This window comes from Caloenas nicobarica, chromosome 2, assembly GCF_036013445.1.
Source record: "Caloenas nicobarica isolate bCalNic1 chromosome 2, bCalNic1.hap1, whole genome shotgun sequence".
NCBI lineage: Eukaryota > Metazoa > Chordata > Aves > Columbiformes > Columbidae > Caloenas > Caloenas nicobarica.
The window spans coordinates 21670254-21696612 of NC_088246.1; the positions used below are offsets into that span (position 1 = coordinate 21670254).

Genomic DNA, 26359 nt, shown 5'->3' on the forward strand with positions numbered 1-26359 from the left:
TAGGTGGAGACGTGGCGGGATCCGCGGCGCTGCCGGGAGAGGGTGGAACGCGGCCCGGACCTGCGTGCTCCGCCCTGCTCGTGCTGTCCCGGGTCCGGACGGGGCTTGTGTCTCCTTCGGTGTGCGTCGGGGCTGAGGGGGCAACGGTGCCGGTGGCGGAGGGTCCCGCTGGGGCGCGCCGCCTCCCGGGGACCCCTGGGCCTGGCGTAAGGAGCCTCGCAGGGCCTGGGGGAGGCTACCGAGAGAGAGCTGTTCCCAGCTCCACCCCCTCTTGGTGTTTTCAGTAAGGGCGCGATGTGGGAATAACAGAGGGAGCCCCAAATCCTGCTCCCCACAGCAATAAGCCGGCTTTTTATCTCGTGTGGGAGGGGGTGGGGAAAGGAGGTTTTAAAGTTCAGGCTTGCTCGGCATCTCTGGTCGCTGGCTGCATTAGACCGCTCGCAGGGCTTATAGCGACATCAAAGCCCTGGCCCGGCACCGCGTCCCCTGCAGCAGCTCCCAACAGGGGCGCAGGGAAACCCGTGAGGAGATGGTGAACAGGAGGTGATGCTCCCTCAAGGGCTCTGCTGAAGTCTGGCAAGCCTTTCCTGGGGCAGGGCGTACTGCATAGCAGGTCTGTGGAAAAAAGAAAAAAAAACGACAACAACAACAACAAAAATCTCCTTTTGGTTTCAAACCTGCCTCCTACTTGTTCTGTTTGAAGTCCAAATCTTGTGTTTTAAGAGGCACTAGGCAGTCTCCCTCATCAATTTTTCTTTCTACCACATCTGAATTGATAAGCTTTTATCACATTCCTTCTCAACTGTGTTCCCCAGCGTGGAAGATTGCAAACAGTTTAGTTTTTCCTTATTTGAAAGCCTTTCCCTGAAGCTACATTACATCTCTTCTGGGATAACGGGCGCTGCAAGAGCATGTATACGGTGCTGAAGCTGCAGGTTGTGTGCATGCGCTCTGAGCCTCCAGTTGAGTGGTTTCGAAATTACCAGCCTGCTCACAATAGTTTTATTCTTTTGACTGCTCTGTTTAACTGAGGAATGGCTTTTCAGTTGTGCGTTTTTCCTCTCCTTGAACTAAGCACAATGATAGTGGGTTTCTTGTATTTGTCATTTGAATGCATATGTTGAGTCCACATGCCTTACAGTTGTTGTGACAGAGCAGCTCTTCTGCAGTAACATTTTGTACCAGGCCCTAGGACCTAGTCAGGGTCAAGTCTTAACTTCTCCTGTTACACGTTTGTCAGCTTCCTAAAGTGTTCATTAATTGTGGTTAAAAGCACAGATGTAGCATCATGTTTCTGCATGACATCTATGCTGTCTACACTGGGAGGAGTGAAATCCTTGTTTTTATTCTTGTTTTTCTGTTGGCTCTCATTTATTGCAGGCACTGTAAAATACTTGCTGTCCTGCTTAGAAGGATGGTGGTCTCTAACACATCATAACTTTTCTATTTTGGTATGAAATTTCCAGCCGTAGAGATCCTGCATTACTTGTAGACATAGTTGTCTTGTTAATTTGTATCATGGGACTAACACGTCTCTTTATACATCATTTACGGACCTTCATTGAAGTTCTGTCTGCTGTGTGCAGTGGTTTTGACCAAGAGTTCATGGTTTTGACCACCTACTGTCTCATGTTTCATGGTAGCACTCAGTTACGTTTTGAAAATTACGTAGAAACAAGTCCCGCTCCCAGCATACTGTCAGATCAGCGGCTGGTTATCCATGAAGAACTAACTGTGATTGTGAGATGACCTCAGTCATTCAGTGGGATTCTGCAGTTATCATAAAATACCCATTTAATGTCCTGAAAAGATGCCTTCATAATGTTAGTACCAAAGTCACTTGTAGGGCTCATAAATAACACGTATTTCTACCAGTTTCCAAATGTCTGCTTAATTCTGTTCATGATTCCAACTCTTAAAAAAATTCACAAGTGTGTGTTTTTTTTTAAATGCTTGTTTATTGTATTTCTGAAGAAAACCTTTTCAAATGGGAGCCATAGGGTTGGGGTTGACGGTTTTTTTGGTGATTTCTTTTTCCGTGTAATGTAGGTGTCCTAGGACAACAGCTCAAAGGTGTAATACATGACATTGTCTGAAATGTTTAAACTGAACTTCTAAAATTTCGATTGTGATATGAACTATTATACTGTTAGATTTAGTAGAAATCTCAAGGTAAGGCCTTTTGGTGGGTACTTTGTTAGAGTCTAAAAAGAATTAATTAGATTAATTCTCGAATTAATTAAAAAAATAATTCATTCCATTAAAGTTTATTTCTTTCAAAGGGTGCTAATTTCAGGAATAAGGCTTTGAAATTACTACCCATGAAGCTGAAAGTTGCCTTTGTCTGGGATCAAAAGTTAAGTCTAAAAAAGATAACATTCTTCTAGCATTAAAACTTCAACTGAATCTGAAATATGCATATATATGAATAAGATATTTTGAGGGGTTTTTTATGATAAAAGTGACAGCCTCTTATTCAAATAGAATGAATACCCAACTTTCTGATGTATGTTCTTCAACTATGTTTAATACAATGAAAATGTAGTATTTTATTATTCAAATTTCCTTGTTGTGGACATAATAAACCTCACTGACAGGGAGCATGTTCTCATTTTCCCTCCATTTAAGTTAGTGTAAACAAACTATTAAATATTTAGAAAGTCTCATTTCAGACTGAAGTGTATGTACTCTTTCAAAATACAAGCAAGATAAGGGTGGGCAGATACAATTTGGGAAGATAACTGTATTTTATTACCTACAGAGAAAAAGAGAGAATAATTACAAAGAATAAAAGCTGCATCAGTGCTGAGCTACAATAGGGACTTCATAGTTTGGCTTTGCAAAAGGAATTAAAGCAACCACTGGAAATTTCCTGTAACTTTTAACCATGTAATCTTTCACCAGACGAAGATTTTCAGTGAGGACCATCAGAGCTTCTGTTGCATTCATGTTTCGCTAGTCTTGCTGTGAATTAAACACAGACTCAAGAGAAATGTGTTACTTACAGTTCTTCTTTAATTTTTAAGTATATGTGGAAAAAATAAAAATCATTGTCCACAGTCATGCACATCTCCCCCTGTTATGAAGTTTGTATAATTTGAACTATAGCAGAAACCTAAGAAGTTAAGCTTGAGCAGAAGAAATCTGACAGGGAAGAATTAGAAAATTATATCTTAAAATGAACAGATATGATGGTGTAATAGAATAAGAAACTCAAAGATGGGACTTAAAAGAGTCAAAACTAGATTCTGTGAGGAGCCTTTGTGAGTGAATTCTAGGACTAAATGGCAAGTTGTCCCCAAGGATAGCTAGGGTAACTTTAATGAGACAGGATTTAGAGGTGATGACATTTTCTTCACGTTTCAGACACTGATACAGTAGCCTTGGAAGGTTTGGCTGGGAAGGACGTGACAGCAAGGAAACCAGTAATCTCATTGTAAGGTGATTGCAAATACTAAACATGTTAATGAACATATTCTGAAATCTAATTAACAGTAGCGTTACAGTCATATCCTGAGCAATATTTGGAACTTTGAGTACAGTAAAATTGCATTATTAAAGCAGAAGAATCAGAAACTGCAGCTTAGTTTGTGGGTTAATCTTGTGTTACTTTTTTATAGACTGTGATAAAAAACGTTAAGAAGATATTTTGCTTCTTTCAGTTCTTTACCAGCAGATTTTAAAAACTAAAGGAAGATGTCTTTTTTCCCCAAAATCTCTTTCCAATGTGAAGTTGAAGAGTATCTTACCAAAGTGTTCAGAAACAATGAGGTATGTGAAATAGATACTACTAATCATCAACAAATATTTGCTAACTGAATGCTGTTAATATTGCTTTGAATTTAATATTTTGTGTGACTTTACTACCTTGCATTGTGTTTGCATTAGACACAGATGTTTATATGTAGTTCTATTTAAAATATAAAATTATTCTTTATGCCTGTTGGCTCAAAGTAACCTAGAAATATTTAAACTAAACGTAGCATAAATCTTAGACTCCCGTTTTGGATCTCATTGAGGTATGATCACTGAGAAAATGAACCACTTCTCAACCATATAATATTGACAAGAAATACTCTCTTATCCCAGTGTAGAACCAAAAATCGTATAGACAGTGTATGAATTCCTAATGTCAAAGGACACAAAAATGATGTTTTTGTGTATCAGAATAAGAGTTATTGATTCATAGTTTTGAATCTTCCATCTCCTTGGGACTGTTTTTGGTACAGCATCACAGAGCTCGCTAGCAGTTACTTTAGGTACTTGCTGCTGCCTGTTTACAGTGATCTTGCTAATACAACTGTTTTTCCAACAATACCTTTTCAAGAAATGTATGGAGTTTTTACTGGAATTAGGCCTCCAGGCATAGACATTACTCACTATTGCCCACCACACAACCAACTCCATTTCTACAGAATGGTTATTCAGGGTTGTGGTTTTTTTTTTTTTTTTTTTGCACTGAGCAAGAGGATGCTTTGTTAATCTCTTTAATATAAAATCTCTTCTTTCGCTTTCAGCTTGTCACTGCTTTAGGCACACAGGAGGCAGAGCGTAAATATCAATCTCTGTTAAGTCATCTATCTCATCCACCGAGTTTCACCACTGTTAGAGTTAATACCCACTTGGCCTCAGTGAAACATGTGAAAAAATTGCTGTTTGAAGAGATCCAGAAGGTTTGTGGAATTTCTTTGTTACAGCAAAAGCAACAGGCCATTTTATCTTTTGCTTGATTATGAGAGTTTTTCATTACTGGAAACTATTCCTCAACTTAATACGTCTGCTAGTATTAACGTTATGCAATCATATTGATTTCCTGCCAGCATTAAATGTTCAATGAAAATTCTTTGTCTAGCATTATTCCTCATCTAATATATCCAAGAAAGGCAATAACAGAGGGAAAAGAAAATAACTTTTTCATGTGGCAGATCCAGACCTTAGATAGGATTGGGGTACTACTGTAGTAAATACTGTAAAGGCACCGTAAGTCTAGAGAAGATGGTAGAAGGAGAAAAAAACTGTAGTTCAGAATGTTTAGAACATTTTTATTTAAGATTAAAGGAGAATGGCTCTGTGTCTCATTGCACAAACTGTTCAGGAAAGTGAGAAAATCTGTATATTTTAGAAACTGGAGCCCGAGTGATGCCCTGCAGCTGCTGTGTTTTCTTTTTTTAACCTGTTTTTAATATTTATAAAATTTTTGGATTTTTACTCAATTAAACATTTATTTATCTGATAGTATGTAAGCCATTATGTTTAAGAAGTAGAGTATTTTGAAACTCTATCCTAGATTTTCACTCTGTTTAAAAAGACCTAGTTGTTCATTAAGTAAATTATTAATGTTAGTGGATGTGCAGGGAGCTGTTGCATGACAGGAGACATTTCTGTGATGCGTAGGCAGTTGACAGTATTCTGCTGGCTGGAATGGTAATGAGTTATGCTAATTTTAGTTTGATTGTAGAAATCTGGAAATATATATTGCAGAATGATATTTTGCTTCAAGGGAAAATGCTTTGCTGAAAACTGAAGTAAGACTGGCTTTTCATAACCATTTTGAATTGTGGTTATGTTAGAAAAGGAAACTACATGAAAGTATTTAACAAAAGTATGCTTTTGGATTGTTTTCTTAAGAGAAAATACTTATTTATCAGATGCAAACTAATTTATGATTTTGCATGGTTGAAGGTTATATTTTAGAAGGCTCAGAGGAGAAAGCATCGTCTTTTTAAAGTTCAGGAACAGTTTTTAAAGTTGTAAGCTGTCATTTCTTCAACTATATGCACAGCTCAGCTCTCAGTACCCGACGAAAGTTAAGCTGAAAAGAAAAATAACAAGTATTACCGACCTGGCATATTAAGTAAGACGGGCAATACATTAGTAGATTTAAACAGTGTTTTATAATTAATAATATCGAAAAGATAACACAGACTATACCCAAGCCTATCTGGTGGTGTTACTGTGATTTGATGACAACTTGACACAACCTTCTTCCAGAAGAAAGCAAAAACCAGTGGTAGGGTTTGATGGTGGTGGTAGTGTCAGAACACTGTTCCACTCCCTGAGGCCACATATTAGTGAATCCCTTAGTGGCCTTGTTATTTTTCAATTTATTAAAAGTTTAGCCTTTTAGAGCAGTATTTTTAATATGGAGTGTCTCCTTACACTCTATTTCCCATCTTCTCGTACTGTTTTCACTACATTTGGTTTTTGTACTCTACAGCTATAAATTATGAATGGAAAAATAGTTTTCAGTCTAATTAAGTACTCAAATGTTAGATTTTTTTAGAATTGCCTAATAATTATGTTTTTTAATGAAACAGCAATTTAAAGGATTATGTGTTCCAGTTCTTGAGCACCCAAAACTCCAGGACATCTTATTAATTCCTGTCATTGGACCCAGGTTTGAAATTTTCAGTCTTTAGCCTTAAAATACCATAACAAATGTTTTATTTATAGACTTCTTGTTAAGCAGTTAAGATAACTAACTCACAATAAAAGAAGCACAACTTCATTTGTATTAAGACCTAGTGGACAGTCCATATCCTAACCAGGTGAGAGTTTTAGTCCTTAAAAGATGTAAGAAAACATAGAGAGAGTTCTCTCCTTATTTATGAGATTAACTTTGTATAGGTAAAAATGTAACATAAGTACATCCTGTCTAGAAATCCAGGTAGGTGGCAGATAGAAGAACTAAACTTTTGTGGGGGAATATAGAACTATAGCTAAATACAGGCAGAGTTTTCTTCCACTGGAATAAAGTCCAGAGCAAGACTTAGGGAGACTGGATCAATAATACTGAGAGGATTCCTGAATCAATTTTATCCCCTACAAAATGACTATTTGTTCTTCATTCTTAAGATATGTTTGGATATTTCTCATGTTGCGTCTGTCTGCCCCTGTGGAGATTCTTCAGTGTTTTACTGTATTCAGTTATGGACGTTTTATTTAAAGTATCTTGTTCATAATGGAGACTAACCTACTTCAGATTCAGTTTAAATTGTGATTAGGGAGAGATTGGTAACAAGTAGTACTAGTTCATAAATGCTGTACACTCTAAAATAGCATTTAACACTTTTATTTATTCCTCATTTCGTTTAATTCTCTTTTGTAGCATCTTTTTCTGAACGTTCTGTTCTTTTTATATTCAAATATATTTGCACTTTAATTAAAGTTTGAGTAACTATCTTCCTCACAGTTCTTACCGGCAAAGTTCCTTACATTCGGTTCTACATTTATTATAGAAGTACTTAGCAGTTGTTAAACACAAAAAATCACTTCACAATTGTCTGGCGTAGGAAGGGATAGAGGACTATTATGCTCCATCTCAGTATAATTTATTTGTATTCCTATGTCAGGTTCATAATAGTGGCAGAATGTGTCAGTGTGTCAGAATCTGGTTAATTTTGAGGACTAGTTTCCTTCTTGGCTCTTTCATTTGATTCTTCTGAGACTAAAATAAATCTTTTAAATGTAATACATAATAGTTAACTATGTTTTCTATTATGTTGTGACAAAACCAGTATTTATGAACTAGAGTTTACTTGGGGGGTATTTTGTTTGGGGTTTGTGGTGGTGGTGTTGTTTTCAGTATACTTTTTTTTTTTTTTAAGCTGAACTACATATCGTATTTTTAGGCGAGATTTAAAAAAACATGCATCTGAAGTCATTGTTGGAGCCCAGTGTGGATATGCAGTACTTCGAGGAGCACATGTTTATGTCCCTGGAATCATATCTACCTCAAGATGTAAGACTTCTTTATATACACTCAGTTAAGTAGAAAAAATGTCACCCCTTGATGACAGTTTCCAATAAATGCTGACACTTTTTTTTTTTTCCTATTCACAACTGAAATTAATCTTATAGTTGTAATTTATGGTAAATACTTTTTTAAAAAGTTTTTCTGGATTTTTCTGGGAGATAACTGGATGTATGTTGATTATTTAATAGATACTGTTTCCAGATATATTATTTCTTCATTCAGTCATAAAGCCACTCGCCTTCATGATCCTGTCAGATTCTATGATACAGATCTAAAAAACCAGATTTTTTTTCTTTTAATCCATTGGTGATTCATTTTGATACTGTTTAGTAAACTAGTAAAAAGTTGTGGTGTTTTTTTTTTGCTATTGGTGAGAAAAATCTTTAGTTTTAATGTCAGATTCTCAAGAAATGGAAATTTTTGTTTCAGTGCCTGTGAGGCAAGATAAAAAATCTACATATACATGCTTAGTGTTCAGCAGCCTATTTATTTTTTATTTAAAGGTCAAATTAACTTTATGTGAAACCAGTGTAATTTTGGATGATTCACCTCATTATTCTATTGTGATGAGATCTACTAATCATCATGGCTCTTATTGTTAAACAAAGTGAGTCAGGAAAGCGTTTATCTAGCCACTTCATTTCCTTCCAGGAAAAAACCTTCAAGAAGTTTTAACCATGTGCTTATGTCCAATTCACTGAACAGGAATGTTTTTTCAATCTAGGACTTGATAATGAAATAAGTATATTGCCATAGCAGTTGTTGAAACTGCTTATTTAGGCAACCTCATAAATATTCCAATCGCTCTTTGAGTCAGCTAGTGATTTATTATAATTGCTGCATGTAATTATGCATGCAACATCAATTCAAAGAATGAAAAGATACTATAAAACTTTAGGAACACTTCAGGGGAATTGCAGATAGGAAAATAAAATAAAAGGGGATGCTACCCACTTGAGGCCAAATATAAAAAAGCTGTATTAAGCACAGATGGTCTAACTAGGGGGAAAAAAGAGTACAGCAAGAACACACATTTAATCACTGAACTTGCAACCCAAATGAGGGTAAACTAATTATCAGGGGGCTTTGAGTTTAATTTAACTAATCAAACTCTAAGCTTTATGGAATGTCAATATAAGCTACAAAAAGCTTAAGAGCTGTTCAGAGTACTAATGCATTTTGAAAGGATGGTTGTCAGCAAAGAGTGAAATAAAACCCTTTATGTTTGAATACTGCAAAAATCACTGGCAAATATGCTTGATGGAAGAGTTAAATTGCTGCAAGTTTCTGTTTGGTGAAGTTTAAGCAGATAATAATAGTAGGCTATCACATAATGTTTCATGTCACATTGTGTAAAAAGAAGCTATGCAAAAAAATACATGTTTAGTGGCTACCCAACAAATATTACCATTTAAGAATTCTAGGGCATTTTGCATATTAAGAAGGCCACTTGAAAATGGAAAAAAATGATTCCTAAATACAATTCAAAGAATTCTTGGGAAGCTGAACTGTCATTACTCTTACTTGTTGTATCTTCTGGTTGCTCCAGCCAGTCAGACATGTCAGAAATGTAATTTTAGAAAACTGTTTATTGCTATCAGTGGAGGCCTTTGTTCTTAAGCATATTTTTCAGCCAGTCAGTGCATAGAGCTTGTTCGCTATTCTACAAAATCACCTACACCATCCCCCTTTTCCATCTATTTTTGTTCTAGCTCAGAAAGTTTGTTAAGTCCCCAGGACTACACTTCTAGAGTTTGGTGTATATTTACATACTGATCTGGAGGGGTTTAATTGGAGAGATGTAAAACTCTATTAGAGGATTATTGAGAACAGCAGTTGCCTTAGAGTGAAGAGAGCCACACCAGAAAAATTGCTTCAACAAGAATATATAATCACTTGTATCACAGCAATAGTTAGAGAAAAAGCAGCTATGGCTATGTTCTACCTAGCTATTGAGAGGTCATTAGACAAATTTAATATTATTACCTTTGTACCTTAAGTGTGAACCAGTGTTGTTGGGTGTACTTGTATGCTTGGAGCACAAACACAGGACTGAATCCTCAAGAGCTGCTTAAAACTTATGGGTGACCAAGTGGTGATAAAATAGAAAGTGAAGATTTGTCTGGCCTCTTAAAAAACAAGACAAGCTGTCTGATTTGTAACCTGGTGTCTCTCAAGAGCTCTAGTCTTCAGTAGCCATCATTCACCATGTACACTGTCGAGCCTAATATAAGTTAATCTTTTTCTTTGATTATGTTAATCAAGTTTAAATTTTGCTGTAGTGTAGGAGTTTAAGTAAGTAGTCTACTGCAGATCCTAAACTATTTGGTCACTACTGTCTTGTCAAGGATAATATTAATCTCAAAATTTCTGTTCTTTGCACAGTTATGAAAGCTGGAGATCTGGTCTCAGTGTATTCAGATATTGAAGGGAAATGTAAAAGAGGAGCCAAAGAATTTGAAGGAGTCAAAGTTTTCCTTGGAAATGGGATTTCAGAACTGAGTCGCAGTGAAATCTTTAGTTCTAGTTGCCCATCAAAGTAAGTCCATAGTAACTGCAATCTACACCTACAACTGCGCAAAGGGAAGGAAGAAGATGGGAAGACATTTTGAAATGCTCTGTACTGTTTGCGAAACCACAAGATGGCTTTGACAGAGACCTTCATTGCATGTTTGGATTTCCAGTATTTTTGAGGAAGAGTTAGTTTCTGGGAATGTGGTAGAATTGTGCTGCCCGATGTCTTCTGTAACTTCACAATGAAGGTAGCGGCAATGTGATGGCAATTATGATTAAAGTACTACAATAAGAATTATCAGACTCAACATTTAGTTTCATAGTGGTATCCAGATCCCAGTTTACTTGAGAAGTAGGAAGAAATAAATGGGAGCCTTTTCAGAATTTATGTTTAGCATATTACTTCAATAATATAGAACAAACAGAAGTGACAAACATTCTCACTGTGGCAAAATTGCATTTTGGTAAATTGTTCTGTGCCTCTCTCCAATTTGGAGGGAACAGTAGTGCAGCCTTGTTGATTTCTCCATCTCCTGAAAATATTTGTAGGGGCTTTTTTTGGTGGGGCAGGGGACAGAACATAAGGTCAGACATCTTAAAAAAATAATAGCATTTGCCAAGGTAGGTATCTCTTTCAAGATTACTTGCTTTTCTATTTTGTTTCATTTTGTTCCTCTTCTGTCATCTAAAGCACATATAAAAAGCAGTGTAGAAGAGCATGAACATCAAATTAAGGACCAAGAATTTACATCCCAAGAACAAACTACAAAAGACTTAGTAAAAAAGACTACATTGTTAGAGGATTCCTCATTTATTAGAGCTTAAATATAGTGAAAGTAGTGGTAGGCTATACCTGTGGAATTGAAGATGTGGAATGGCAGCATATAACACTAAATATGGTGTCAGCAAGTTTGCTTTCTCATGTCCTTCCTTCGTCTTGTTGGACTGTGCAGTGCATATGCAAAATAATACTAATTCTTGTTATCTTCAGTAATCTATTGTTTTCAGGCTCAATTTTGTTTTTTCTGGTTTTTCTTTTTATTGTTCTCCATTTCCTAGTATATTCGTCTTAATGAAATCCGTGTCAGAACTTCATATTTAAAACTTTTAGGTTGCTTCTAAGTTCAAACCTGTGTTTTGCAGGCAAATCAATGTAAGGCTTTTGAAATAGAATTTCTTTAGGTATTTGACTGAAATCTCAGACAGTCTAGAAAAATGGAGGAAGATCTAAGTCGGAAATCATATGCCAGTGCCCTAGTGGATACATGACTAGCCAAAAGCAGTTATGGATTGAAATTAACATATTTAAATCTGGTTTTATGAATATCTTTACCTTATCAAGACTTGGATTAGATCTCAGTTTGTATTGTGTACAAGAAAAATAAATTTGTACTGTTTTTACAGATAGTTCACATTTATAATGTAGTATATTTTTGTTATGGTTTATCCAACTTAATGATGTAATTTTAAAGAATTATCAGATTACAAAATTGTAAAACTTTTTTTCTTAGTTGACTTAGAAGTGCTTTCAGTTTTGTAAGATTACTGTTTCGAGTTTCTATTTATAAACATAATGATTTTAACTGAATACTGTTAAAAACTATAAATCTGAATAGTTGAAATATTTTTGTCATATTTTTCAGTGGAATGGGCATAAGGATGATAGAGCCAGTCTACCTTAGTCCTTCGTTTGACAATGTGCTTCCCAGTCATTTGTTTTTACAGGTATGTTAGTTACAAAATAAGTCTGTACCATTTGTAGAATAATAAATACCTTCTAAGCATACATTAATACTTTATATATTCATTGTTTATTATGGCACCTAATTCACTCTTTGGATTTAAAGAAAACAAAGTGTTTAGAATGCAATCATTACCTTCATGTAGGTGGTTTAATCACACCGTGTCTGAGATGTGATAAGAGACTTCAAAGTGACTTAAGAGTCACTTACTGACTTAAAAACTCTGAAGTTCTTTTGTGCACAGGTACTACGCATAGAACTTTTAGGTTTTGGAGTCTGCCTATCAAGTCTGAAATACGAGCCTCGTTCAGGGTACATCCTTCTGTAGATAATCAGGAAAATCTCCAAATATTAGGTTAACTTTAAGTTGAAGAGAAAATCTGTATCTTTTTAGCCCTAATGAAAAAAAATCCACAAAATAACCATGAAAAATCTTACAGTAACACAGCTTTTGCTACCTCTTACCATAAAACTACACAGCTTCCAAAGAAGGACAATTTTTTTAATGTAGTTTTATTGTAGAATTAAGAACTTCAAACTAACTTTACCTTTGCATCTTTAATATTTGTGATACCTGTACTCCTTTTCACCTACAATAAAACTAATTAAAGGCAATATTCAGACATAAGAATTGGTCACCTGTGCTATGTTGAAATGTAGGATGATGAAATCACAGAACTTTCTAGTTTTTACCTGATCTAAGATGATCGGGTAAAATCCTTGATTTCAGTTTGCTGATGTAAAAAGATTAGGTGAACACCTCAGTTAGATTTCTAAGACAATGAGTGTACCAACAATGGTATTATATGACGATTTAGAAGCAGGGTTTAAAACAAAAGCTGTCCAGCCTTCAAAAAAAAGGTTGTTTTAATCTGTAAAGCAAATATAAATTTTACATCAAATAAACCCTTGTTCAGAGATATTATCTGAAATTCTAAGTTATCTTCTCATTTTATTGGTATTACTAGCACTCAGACAGTAAGTCCTTTATTAACAGTGAATTGTCTCAGTATTTCTTTTGTCAGAAGAGTCAGTCCAGCTGATGAATTATTTTCATGCATACATTCTCTTTGTAATTGAACTTAATATTTTTAAAACAGCATCAATGCTGTCTTTCGAGGTGGGCAAAGGTTAGTTTATCATGCAATATATTGTCTCGTGGCCTGCAGTAAAGGAGAGGCCTTTTCTTCCCTCATTCAGCATATCAGAGTACTTGCTTTCAAGGAACAGAATTATTAGAGAGACAAGTTATTTAAGAGACTGGTGCACATGAGAATCTAGATCATATTCAACTTCTTGTCCACCAGGTTCCCCAGGGCCTTTCAGCCAGGCAGCCCCAGCCAGTGCTGGTGCCTGGGGTGCACCAGGTGCAGGAGCCTGCACTTCTCTGTGTTGAGCTTCACGAGGTTTCGGTTTCTCCATTTCTCCAGCCTGTGAAGGTCCCTCTGAATGGCAGTATAACCTTCCAGTTTATCAACCCCTCTTTCCAGTTTTGTATCCTCTGTAAACTTCTTTAGGGTGCACTCTGTTTATATCCAGGTCCCTAAGGAAGAGGTCAGACCCCTGGTGAACACCACTGTTGACTGGCCTCCAGCTGGATTTTGTGCCACTGATCACAACCCTTGGAGCTTGGCTTTTTTGGCTTGAATTTGCCGTGTGTGAGATTAATTATTGTTCTTTTTTTTTTTTTAACATCGTGGCAGAGAACTTGAAACTATGCTAACCAGAGACAACATGTAGTAAAGACAACTTTGAAATGTTTTTATACCTTTGTGTTGAACCAAGTTAGAAGAGAATCTTTAAGAATGTTTCCATATTGTGTAAGATGCAATATGGTGCACAATTATTGACTATTATTTCTCTTCAGTACATCTGTTCTATTTTCACAATTAATGGTGCAGTTCAGCTTCTTGGTACCTTAAATCAGCAAGTTTAAACTCCTGCCTATTGATATTTTTCTTCATTAGTAGTTAGGTCACCAGTATGTTCATATAGTACATGTTCCAATAAACAGGTCAATATAAAATATTCGTTATATACAGAGCTGCTCTGTGTCTTATTTTATTTTGACTTTTAACACTGTAGTCTCTGTAGTCATGAACCCTTAAACTTCAGTCATAGATACTCATCTATAGCTTTAAATAAAAAAAAATGAGCCACTAGAGACTTCAGACATATACTGTCTTTTTGATATAATCCCAGCAGTTAATTTTCTGTTAAGGAGCTTACAGCAATATCACAGGTATCTTCATTGCTGAATGAATTTTTGTTTCAACAAGTTTCTCATTCCTTAATAGAGGTCTGGATACAGGACATAAGGTTTGAATTCTCTCTTTTTTTTTTTTTTTTTTTTTCCCCAATGATAGAACTTGCCTTCTGTGGTTGTGAGCCATATTTTACACCCTCAACCAGGAGAAAGAATTTTGGATATGTGTGCTGCACCTGGAGGAAAAACAACCCATCTTGCAGCATTAATGCGTGACCAGGTAAGAGAAATCATTGAGCATTTTCTGTTTTGGTGAAGAAAGTCTGACCACTGTTCATCTGCAGAGCTCACTTCACTTAGCTGTCAGAATGCACAGATAATTTACAAGAGGAAACAGTACTTGAACATTCTGCTTACCAGTATATTTTGCTATACATCAGTGTTACTGAAATGAGCACAGACTATCAAATAGTCACCATCACATTTAAAATCTTATTTGCTGCAAATTGACCTATTGAAATATCTTTGATTTCACTTTTTAAATGTTATTGATTTCTTTGTAATGGAGAAATTTGTAACATGCAAGGCAAAGTTATGCAGGAATATGCTGGATTCATGAAACTGAGAATACATGGAAATCAGGAATTACTACTGTGTGCCAAAAGAGTGCACAACTCTGTACAAAAACATATTAAAAAGTTACTAATCCAATTAACTTCTTCTCAGTAAAAAGTATCAATGAAGCAGTACAGATATGATCTTAGACTGAATCTCTAGTGTGAATCTGTTGTTCTAGGGTAGAAGGTCACAAACCCAAAAATATTTCATGAGAAAGCAACAAGATGAGAAGAAACAAAAAATATTTAGAGAAAGACAAAGGAAAATAACACACAAGCCACCAAAAAGAATGTGGATATAGGAATAACAATTTGCATATATTGAATTGCTATAAGCGAAATGAAAAACAGAAATACAGATTGTTCTTTTCTGGCAGAGAAGGGAAAAATGTATAATGTTTCCTCTAAAAAATCGATAAGGTTATTGTTTTCATTGGAATAGGGTTCTTAGAATATATCAGATTATTTAGAAGTCTTGCAGTTACATTATGCAGTACTTCAACGGTTGTCTGTGCATTAATGGGAAGGTACAGAGCATAATGATGTGAATATGTTTAGAAGAGATGTATTCAGTTCTATGATGATTTGCTTATTGAGGTGTTTATTCCCTCAATATGGAAGGTTTGTAAACATGCATTAAACGTGCATTATACAGCCATTAGACAGTCATTAGACATTTATTAGATAGATTTATAACACTTCCAGTAAGGAATTTCAGTGTGATAAATAAAGGAAGTCTGTAAAACGTATATTTCTGTCATGGATTCATTTACATTTGTACTTTTTCTATCTGTGTATGTACATTTTGTATAACTTTGTATAGTTTTTGTATGGTTTTTCTTTAGTCCTTTTAGATATGCTGATTGTGCTTACCTCCAGCTGAAGTGGTAAAGATTAAGAATACAGATGTTGAAATTTATCTGAGTATATAATTTTAATTTAAGATGTGGAAGAAATGTGTTAGTAGATTTACACTGCTTTTTGGTTCTTAAGTTCCATTCACAGGTATTCCATACTAAATTTCCATAGACAGTAAATTAAATCATTAACATTTCAGAATATTTGAATCAATCTCATATTTTTTGTAGTTTAATTGTAAAAATCAGTTTGTAGATGTTTTGGTTTTAGACGAGAAAATTAACATGTAAAATTACTTTGTATCGTTATGAGCTTTTAGATAGAAATTGGGAATAGTTAAAGCTTGAGAATTTATTATTATCTGGATGCCAGTCCAGACCACTGTTTTTTCTACATGTCTTTCAGGAAGTTTTTCTGGCAGCAGCTGCCATGGGCCAGGTGGGGAAGAACTGTTGTCTTTCAACTTGTTCTTTTTTCTGAGAGTCTCCCAGGAGAAGGACTTGTCTCTCTATGTATCCACAGCACATGTGCAGCAAATCCACTGTTCTAGCAACAGACCTGACTTTCAAGCACCATGAGTGGTTGGTGTGCAAGCGCCAGAGGTTGGTTGGTGACAGGGAGCAGCAGTGGCACGTGCTCATGGGCTGCTCCTGGGGGAGCTGATTTGGCTCACGGTAGCTGAAGGCTGAACACCATTGACACAACATAAATCCTTTTTTACTTCTCAGTCCTAGACCTACTTATTGGCTAACATGACACACAGTCAACAACTTATCTTTACTGAAGTTTGCTTGGTTTCAGTTTGTTCTTGAGTTTACAGATTTCATCTAGCAGATAGTGGTGATTTATCTTGGGAGAGGAGAGGAGAGGAAAAGAGAAATCTTACTCTTACATAAAAGGAATAATGTGTAATTGTGATTCCCCTCCCCCATCTAAATTTATTCTAGTATTTACAGTATTTCCCAAAGTAACTTGAGTGACATCTACTGCAAGTGTAACAGTATGTTAAAGAGTCTGAGCAAGCCAAAGGCCTGACTGTGGGCCTCATTTCCTCAGGACTGAGTTGTATGTGATCATGTTTCCTACCATCTCCATGCAAATTTAAAACCTCTTGACCTATTTTACCATATATTTGAGACTCCTCTTTCAAATGATTATATTTTTACCTAAGTTAGTGCCCAGTAAAACAGTTCAAAACAAGCAAATAAATAAAACCAACCAGCCAAACAACAACAAAAACCAACCAACCAACCAATCAAGCAAAAACACAAGCAAAAAACCCAACAAAACAAGCAAAAAAACTGCCTTTGCTTGAAGTGAGACAGGTTAGGGTCTCTTAGGGAGTGACTGTGCCCAGCAGCTAGTGCCAGTCAGAATGCGCATGGTTTCAGACTAGTATCTAGCCTAACGTGGATATCATGGAAAATATGGGTGAACAAGGACTACTGGAGTGTGGATTTAAGAATAACAAAATTCTGTAGGGAAAGCTAAGCTTCATTCATTACACTGCTCATGGGCTCAGGGAGGAAATCAGGAACTGTGCAACCATTTAATCCCTGTGCTTTTGATAAAAACTTTGTGTTTTTTTTCAGGGTGAAGTAATAGCCATGGACAAGACAGCTAACAAGGTCAAAAAAATTAAGCAGAACGCTGAATTGCTACAGTTGAATTGCATTAAGACTTTTTGCTATGATGGAACAAAGGCACTTTCAGTTGAGAAGAGAGAGGATGAACGAGGTAAAGTAAACCACTTGGGTAGCAGTAGCTTTCAGAAGAAAACAGTAATCAGTTTTGCACTAATAGTATTAATCCTGCCACAGGTCTACAAGTCCTTGAAATCTTAGCAATACCTAAGTTGCTTCAGCACTGTGAATGCTCTTTTATTTCCTGCTCTTTTGGGATTATTTGCTTCTCCGTGAAGCAAATACAAAACTCAAACTATCTGTCCTTATCACAACCTAACATGCTCAAAGGGAATGCATTCCTTTTCCAGATAATGTCAAGGATGAAAGAAGCCTTAAAGGTTCTTTCATTATAATGTTTAACCCCATACTCTGAATTGTTTGGCTTAGTCAGAGAAAAAAATTATTTCTCAGAATTGCTTGGCTTTTCTGCCTCAGAATCCTTGTCTGTAAAATGGGGTTATTAATACCTAACTCCCAGGAGTGCTGCAAGGTTTAGTTCATTGATGTTTGTTCAGCTGTTTAGAGGAAGGTTCTATAGAAGCACAGTGTATTATTTTAAGCTCATTTCATTTGCTTTTCTGAAGTGCAGTATTTATGATACTGGTTCCTTTCCCATGATGGAACAATTTAAACAGTATTTGCTGTCTTGATTATTTTTAGTTTGTTACGCAAAGTGTGCTGTTCTTTCTCACTCGATTTTATTCCAGTCACTGGTTAGCTTAAGTAGGCATTAGGTTGCATAATTCACCTTCCTTGTCGCTGTGCCTTGCCATTATTCTTGCTTTGGAGGAATAAAGGTATTTTCTGAATAGTCTTTCTATGAACATAAAATATGGTAGGTGATATGTAGCACTTACACAGATTAACAAGAGCTGGCTGCAATACTGAGAGATCACAAAGGCTTTTTTGTACATCCCTGCAAGTAAGACATATATTTTGAATGTTGTAGTAATGGATCAGAGGCAGATAAATCAGATAGACTTATTTTGTAGTGCTGGAACAAGCTAGGTAGCTGTAGTATGAAGTCACTCATTTTCACTTGTGACCTAACTTGAATATTTGAGGAAGAGAAGGAGAAAAGGAGGTAAAGCATATATATATATGGCTTTCTTCCTCATTGGTTACCTATGGAGCCACTTTTTCCTTGGTGATGCTGAGCAGAAGAGTCTTTCTACCACTAAGGCAATAGAAACTTTTGGGCTGTTGAGCTAGTGGGTTTCAGTTGAAAGGATGCATACAGAAGTCATGTATTCCCTTATCTATGCAGGTAATATCCGGAAATTGTTCTTGTCTTCACAGTCCTTGTTTACTGAATTTTTCTGTGGTGGAGACAGCATTAGCATGCATTAGGACATATAATATTTGATGTTATTGTGAAGTGCTTTATTTTCCATGGATATGTATGCATCACAAGAAATAGTTATTATATAGACAGGCCAATTATTATTATTGTTTAAGGCAGTCTTTATGGTTAACTACAGGCTTCTCTCAGTAACAGTTTGCACACTTGGTTCAGTTATGAGCTGACTGTGGTTCATTACAGCCTATATGTACAGCTCTGTACCCCTGTACCTCTGTACACCTCTGACCAATCATATTTCAACATTTTTGTTTGATTACTTTTACATTTTACTTTCAAATTATTAAATTAAGCTTAAAAAGATTATTTTCTAAAGGAGTGATGTATTGTTTGACCTCGCAGAACTAAAATTCTTTAGTTTTCTGGGAGGTGAAATCTACCACCAGCAGTGCTGAGACTTGACTCTTACTGCAATTACTTTTGCAGACATTATGTATAGAACATAAAAATTTTAAGTCAAGGATGCAGAAACAGATTGTGCTTATCTGTGGTGAAGTGTCAGGGAAAGAAACAGCCGCATTTTACACTACTAACTGCTTTTTACAGAAGGACCTCCATTCTTACCAGAGTCATTTGATCGAATTCTTCTTGATGCTCCATGTAGTGGGATGGGACAGAGACCAAACATGGCTTATTCCTCAACTTTAACGGAAGTGACCTCCTACCAGCCGCTTCAGCGCAAGCTTTTCACTGTGGTACGTATTAATCATTGAGTAGATAAGCTAAATTGAACATAATGCTTTTGCAGCATAAAACTTCATACTGAAAGATGATGCCTCATTTTCCCTACCTTTTCAGCAGTTAAGTGAAGAAAATAGCGTTAGGATCTGTTGCTAGGTGAAGTCAGTTCATTGGAACATGGGAAAGGTGTATATATAAGCCATAGTAAATAAAAACCTTTGTACGTGTTTTTTTATTCCTTCAGTTTCATCAGTTTTAGTTTATAATAATCACAAGGCTCTAAGTCAGGGAACAGGCTAAAGTCTTTTCTCTGCGGCAGCATAGACTTTTGTATGTTCACTGCATAGATCTCCCATGCAGTGGTGCTGTGAGGTGCTGTATGGGATATGAGATGGAGTACAAAGCCAGGAAACCAGATTGCAGCTTTTCATGCTAGTAGGAGTGTGCTTGGGCTGATGCTAAAAGGTAAGATTTCCTGAAACTTGTCAAAATCTGAATTATAGGTCTTCAAAGTGAACCACAGCTTGAAAAGCAACATAGATACAACTTCCATGCCAAATATGTGGAATAGTTGACATCTAATATCACTGATAAAAATATTGTATATCCAAGGTTGGCAGCAGGTGATGAAAACTAATCTGTCTGAGATTTGCAGGGCTGTACAAATAACAAATCTTACAAGGTGGATCATCTCAATGACATTAATAAACTGCATGAGCTATAATGCTGATTTGGAAAGAAGAGTCTTTCTAATCCATGGGATCCTTTACTGCATTTCCTGAGAAGAATTAGTATCCTAATGCCTATCTTAGACAGAAAGATCTGAGTTTAATTAAGTGCTAAGTTTTTATATTATAGCTTAATGGTTTCTTGGTTAATGTTGCTTAATATGGAAGTTTTTACATACAAAATTAAGCTGAACTATTGTTTATTTCTCTCTGCAGGCAGTGAAATTGCTGAAGCCAGGAGGTATTTTAGTATATAGTACATGTACAATTACACTCTCTGAAAATGAGGAGCAAGTTGCGTGGGCCTTGAAAACTTTTCCATGTCTCCAGCTTCAGCCACAGGTAATAGTATTTTCAGGGTACTTCACACGGTCCAGTGATCTTGTGTTGGTACTATAAAGTTACGTGCTATATTTGCTATCAGTAAATCTCTTTTTGACTGCAGAAAATTTTAGCTGCTGCAGATAGAAATAACACAAGCAATTCTGAGGCTCTTGTAAATTTATTTTCATGTTTAACTGAGCTTCATTTAGGGATCGTTAAGTAGTTTCTCACTGTGTAGTGTGGTCGTTTTGATTTGTATAACAGTCATTTAAAACACAACAGGGAAAAAAGATAGTTCAGACAGGTTAAAATTTCACTTGCAATTGTTCTCTGGATATATTTTACATGCTTTTTTGCACATTCACAGGAAAGGTGAAAGATTTTTTATTAATGCCAATGAAGTAGTGAAGATTTGCATAAAGGATGGGAGATAAATGGAAAGTACCTTGTGTTCTGAGGAAGGAGGATTTTATATGTATGGGAGCTATTTTTGCATTATATAAAGGAATGAGGGAGTAAATTTATTTCAGGCTCAGTGTCCCAAGAAGGTATCTTGTCTTTTTTGGACCCAGTGTCTACCATTAAGATGTCTAGGAGGAGGTAATATATAGGAAGATAGTAGAATTTTTCATCTATACCGTATACATTTCAAAAATGTCTGTTACCTTTATTAGTACCTTGAGAGAGTTTATCATCAGACCATATGCATCTCTCTTCTTCTTTGTTGATGTGATGAGTTGGGTGTGTTAGTTGTTTATCATCAGGGCTTTGAGGAAAAGTCTAACTCTGATGCTTGTGTACCTTACTTACACATTCTGTGATGATTTGTATCTGTTCTAAGAATCATAGAATCATTTTGGTTGGAAAAGACCTTTAAGATCGAGTCCAGTTGTTAACCTAACACTGCCAAGTCCACCACTAAACCATCTCCCTAAGAACCTCTTCTATGCATCCTTTAAACACCTCCAGGGATGGTGACTCAACCGCTTCCCTGGGCAGCCTGTTCCAATGCCTGACAACCCTCTCTGTGAAGAAATTTTTCCTAATATCCAATTTAAACCTTCCCTGGTGCAACCTGAGGCCATTTGCTCTTGTTCTATCACTTGCTACTTGGGAGAAGAGACCAACACCCTTCATGCTACAATCTCCTTTCAGGTAGTTGTAGACAGCAATAAGGTCCACCCTCAGGTTAAACAGCCCGGGCTCCCTCAGCTGCTCCTCATCAGACTTGTGCTCCAGACCCTTCAACAGCTTTGTTGCCCTTCTCTGAACTCCCTCTAGCACCTCAATGTCTTTCTTGTAGTGAGGGGCTCAAAACTGAACACAGGATTCGAGGTATAGCCTCACCAGTGCCAAGTACAGTGAGACGATCACTTGTCCTGCTGGCCACACTATTCCTGATAGAAGCCAGGATGCTGTTGGCCTTTTTGGTCACCTGGGCACACTGCTGGCTCATGTTCAGCTGGCTGTCAATTAATGCCCCTAGTTTTTTTTCCTCCAGGCAGCTTTCCAGCCACTCTTCCCCAAGCCTGTAGTGTTGCATAGGGTGGTTGTGACTCAAGTACAGGACCCGGCACTTGGCCTTGTTGGAAGTTTGGATGCATCCCTTAACTGTAATGAAAAAAAATATATATAATAGGTGTACAATTATATGAAGGCTGGTAAAGATTTAACAGAACTGAAAAAGATTTGTACGTTAGGGTTCTTCTGCCTTCTTTCTCACCATCTATTTACTAGGAATTTTTCATTTCCAGGTATTTCAACTGGGATTATATATTTTACGTAACAGCATAAATTTGTCCTCGAGAGAATGACAAAGCAAAACGTGACCCCTATTAGCTCAAATGCAAGATTAATTCTGGTTTCATAGACTTCCTCTCACCAGTAATATCGCTCTTGCATAATGTACTAGTTTTCGCACAGAAATGCCATGTCTGTAAAAATTAAGCTTTTGTGTATGGTATATTTTAAATGAGATGACACTGAGTTGTTTACCCACAGATAGCGTATAGTATCTTACAACCAGTTCCCCAGTAGTGTAAACCGAGGTGATCTTTTCCAACGAACAGGAAACTGGAGTCTAGGGGTGGCTTACCTCATATTCCTTTACATATTTTCCATATTCTTTAGTCTCTCAGTGAACACCTCCTCACGTACCCAATCCACTGTCTCCTACTTTCTCAGTTTGGCAACAGATCCTGGAATCATGTTGGATATGGAAAAAACAGGAGATGGAGCCGTAGGCGTTGGGCTTGTAGGTGGAGGTTACTGCCTGGCAGCTGATCCTTTGTCTATGCAGACTTACTTCCTCTTAGGAGTTTACCCAGGAGATGCTGTATATCAGCTTAAATGCAGTAACTTTACTGGAAGTAGAAAGGAAAAGGTCGAGGAAAAAAATGGTCTGTCTTTGAGCAAGTCGCTTGACCCTGCGTACTACCATTTTCCCTAGACTTTTACCTTTCCATCCTTCTATTATATTACTTCAAGTCACTACCCCCATCTCCCTTTGTATGTTATTTTTTCTCAATTTGCAATGGACACCTCCTTTTGTCTCTTAGTTGGAAAGCACTGAAATCCTGCTGAGGGAAAGGAAGAGAAGAATCAGGCTACAAACTCTTGGCTGCCCAGCTTTACAGCACACAGTGTGTGGTTAAGCAACTAACTCACATCATGAGCTGATGGGGTGAACTCGTGTGTTAGCCAAGTATGATGGCTCAAAAATACTCTGCTGTAAGGTGCATTATAGACTGCACTAGACTAGATTTACAAAGGAGATCTGGTTTTGATATTGCAATGCCAGCTTTTGCACATTTTATTCTATCATCTCTTTACTGAATGCATTGAAAGAACAATCCAGCTAGAAATTAGATTTTTTCCAGGAATCAGTGTATTAAATAAAAAAAACAGTCAAGGCTACTCACAAGAAATGCTGAGAAAAGGGCTGTGATTTTAAGCCTTTCTCCTCTCGAGGATTTTGATGCCAAATGGCATCTTCTGAATTCAGATACCTAAACTGTTCCTTTCTTTGTCTGCCTCATGTACATACACATGTAACAGTAGTCCCATTTACCTGTTAGTCTAATTACAGCGCATAGAAAATCTGAAGCTCAGTTTTTTCTGCTGCATCATCTTCCAAAATGCTGCCTCTTCAGACAGTATAGTATCCTGGAATGGAGCTTTCAGTCTCTCCGGTTGAAGTTTTTAATGGGAAAAATCCAGGTATTTCTGCTACTGTTACTATTAGTAACTGGCTAAGGAATCACTGGTTTTGACTTAACCATAGCTGTTAGTCAGTACACAGAAGTGCTGCATCACTTAAAAGTGGCAACCTAAAACCTCTAGACGTTCTTACTGTCTAGTGATAACAGCTTTCTTGTCATGTTTCAGCGCTTTGAGTAATGAATTGATTTAGGCCCATGTACCTGTCCTCAACAAGTGCTCTAAACTGCTGGGCTAAAGTGGATTGCGTGCCCCACCACCTCCTCAAAGTACTTTGGACCTTGTGTATATGCTTGTGTACATGCTTGTGTACATACTGGACAGATGAAGGCAAGAACAGAAGTGCCAGTTTATTTTTAAATCCTCCCTGGGTGTGAATGATACAAACCTAGCTTGTCCACTTTAACAGGCAGTTCTGCATATACTCAGCAGAATACATTGAGGGCATTTAAGAACTTTATTGATGCAATAATTTGCTTTTCTTTGTTACTAAAAAAGGAACCTCACATTGGAGGAGAAGGCATGAGGGGCGCTGGACTGTCGCTTGATCAGTTGAAGCTGCTGCAGAGATTTGATCCATCTGCTGTAACGTTGCAAGGAATGGATATGAATTCTTTGGAAGATTCCAGGGAAGATGATCTGATTTCACTGGCAAATAAGGACTGTATAGGATTTTTTATTGCAAAATTTATTAAATTGAACAGTAAATAAGCAGTTAGGAATGCAACCTGAAAAAAATACCTCTGTGAGTCTAAGAACAATTCGGAGGTGAAGTGTTTCTCCTGCTGCAACGTTGCTGAGGCAACGGGCTGACGGCAGGGTTGCTATGGCAGCCAGAAAATCTGCCAGCTGTTCTGCTGGGAAAGAGCCACAGGTTGCAGAGAGAAAGTCATGGCTGGGGGAAGGGTAGGATCACTTGTACATCTCCATTTCCTTTTGTATTGACAGCAGGTCAGTGCACGAATGACAAGTGTGTTCACTTGTGCTGCTGTCTGGTCTGGCTTTCCTCATGTGAGTCGCTTGTCTAGTGCAGCAAGCGTAGGAACAGGGTTTCGCTGGGAGGGGTGTAAGCCACATCATGAAATGCAAACATAAATGAAATAGTTTGGAACTGTTATCATGAATTTTGGAAAAGGTAGTTTCTATGGAGGTTTACCAATAGTTAATGTTTCATTAAATAGTGCTTCACAAAACACTGTAACATTTTACAAATAACTTTTATAAATTGATACTTAGAACCTCATTTCTCTTTTATTTTAATACAGGCAAGATTCTCTGTACACATAGTATATACACAAAATACGATTAGGCTTTGTAGCATGTCTTTTATAGCAGCATGAATATATTAAACCATCTCACTCTGGGAATGTAAATAAATATTGTTTCAACATCAAACTTCCCATGCATAAACTGTATTGGTTCTGAAATAGCCTATTGGACTGGCTGACAAGTGACAATTTTAAAATGAAACATTTGCAACAGAAGGGGCTACAGCTCTGATTAATATATCAAAAGACAGAAAACAATGCATAATACCATCTGAAATGTTGCAAATCACCTTTCAAACAACTAAGAATATTAACTCTTTATTGGTTGGAAAGCATCACCAGCTAAAATCATACGAAACTTGAAACTGGGGAAGCAAGCTAATGAGAACTGCCTTAATACACTGCTCAAAGTTTTAATAATCTAAATATCTTAAAAGTGTTAGATGAATTTGAAAATTTTGCTTCAGTTGCCAGAGATGTTCTCTGTTTGAATAGTTTTCTGTTTTCTCAGTACTGCTGGAACTGACGGTAACACTAAAATTAGAGGGAAAAGGTAAGTACAATTCAAAACTATAAGCTGACATCTCTGTGTGTTTGGTTTTTTCCTCTCAGTCATCAGTTTCCAGTTGTTAAAAGCATTATCTTAAAAATGTCTGTCTTTACAGACATAACGCTTTGGTTCGATTAAAAAAAGTGATACTCCTTTTAAAATTTGTCTTTATACTGTCAGAAGTGCTTTTGCATTTGCTGGCAATCAAAACAATTTATACAATTCTGTTTCTCAGTATTCTTGTTGTTTACTTATATTTGCTATAAATGTTTTTTATACCTTGTGTTTTTTACTGATTTTAAATAAAACAAATGGCCCTTCTGTTCTGCCAGGATTGACTAGTACATCCTCTGTAAGGCTTGTGCTTGCAGGGTAGGAGGGTAGAATTGGTGTCTACTACTTGTCTGCTCTTGTTGGTCACTCCTTTCCATTAACCATAACAGGTCTAAAGAAGACTTGAAGTATTTTGTTTCATCAATAGTAGGTGAGATACCCTGTTTAGAACCATGAAAACTCATGCTATAATTTACAGTCTTTTTAGTCTAAATATGGCTAAAATAGTTACTTGGTAACAAAAGGGATTAGTCCTTTATTGTAAGTACACGTTGAAATCTTTAACTCGGTGCTAGTAAAAAGTGTTTTCTTTTTGCAGAATATATAAATTCTGTAAACATGAATCAGCACACACAGACGATACACTGAAATTTGCATATGCATATAAAATAGGGAACTTTGCCTCCAGTTTCAGTAGCAGGATTTGTTCAATGCTGAATTTGAAAGAATTAAGATTGCTGAACTTTTAGTGGAAGATTTGTTGAGACTTTCCCAGATTTCTTTCATTTTGAATAATA

General features: G+C 36.6%; 1 protein-coding gene across 3 annotated transcripts; it reads left to right on the forward strand.

Annotated features, from left to right (window-relative positions):
• NSUN6 (NOP2/Sun RNA methyltransferase 6) lies at positions 1 to 26359 on the forward strand. 3 transcript variants are annotated; one of them, XM_065628156.1, is made up of 13 exons: positions 1 to 121; positions 3367 to 3441; positions 3663 to 3771; positions 4518 to 4673; positions 6318 to 6397; positions 7632 to 7741; positions 10142 to 10295; positions 11914 to 11995; positions 14379 to 14498; positions 17286 to 17430; positions 19285 to 19433; positions 20364 to 20489; positions 24189 to 26359. In XM_065628156.1, exons 3-13 carry the CDS (start codon positions 3697 to 3699, stop codon positions 24399 to 24401), a joined length of 1410 nt encoding a protein of 469 aa, XP_065484228.1. In that variant the 5' UTR covers positions 1 to 121; positions 3367 to 3441; positions 3663 to 3696; the 3' UTR covers positions 24402 to 26359. The 3 variants fall into 3 exon arrangements, with proteins under 3 accessions (XP_065484228.1, XP_065484229.1, XP_065484230.1); XM_065628157.1 differs by having other exon boundaries at positions 3367 to 3436; XM_065628158.1 differs by lacking the exon at positions 24189 to 26359 and adding an exon at positions 23549 to 23671.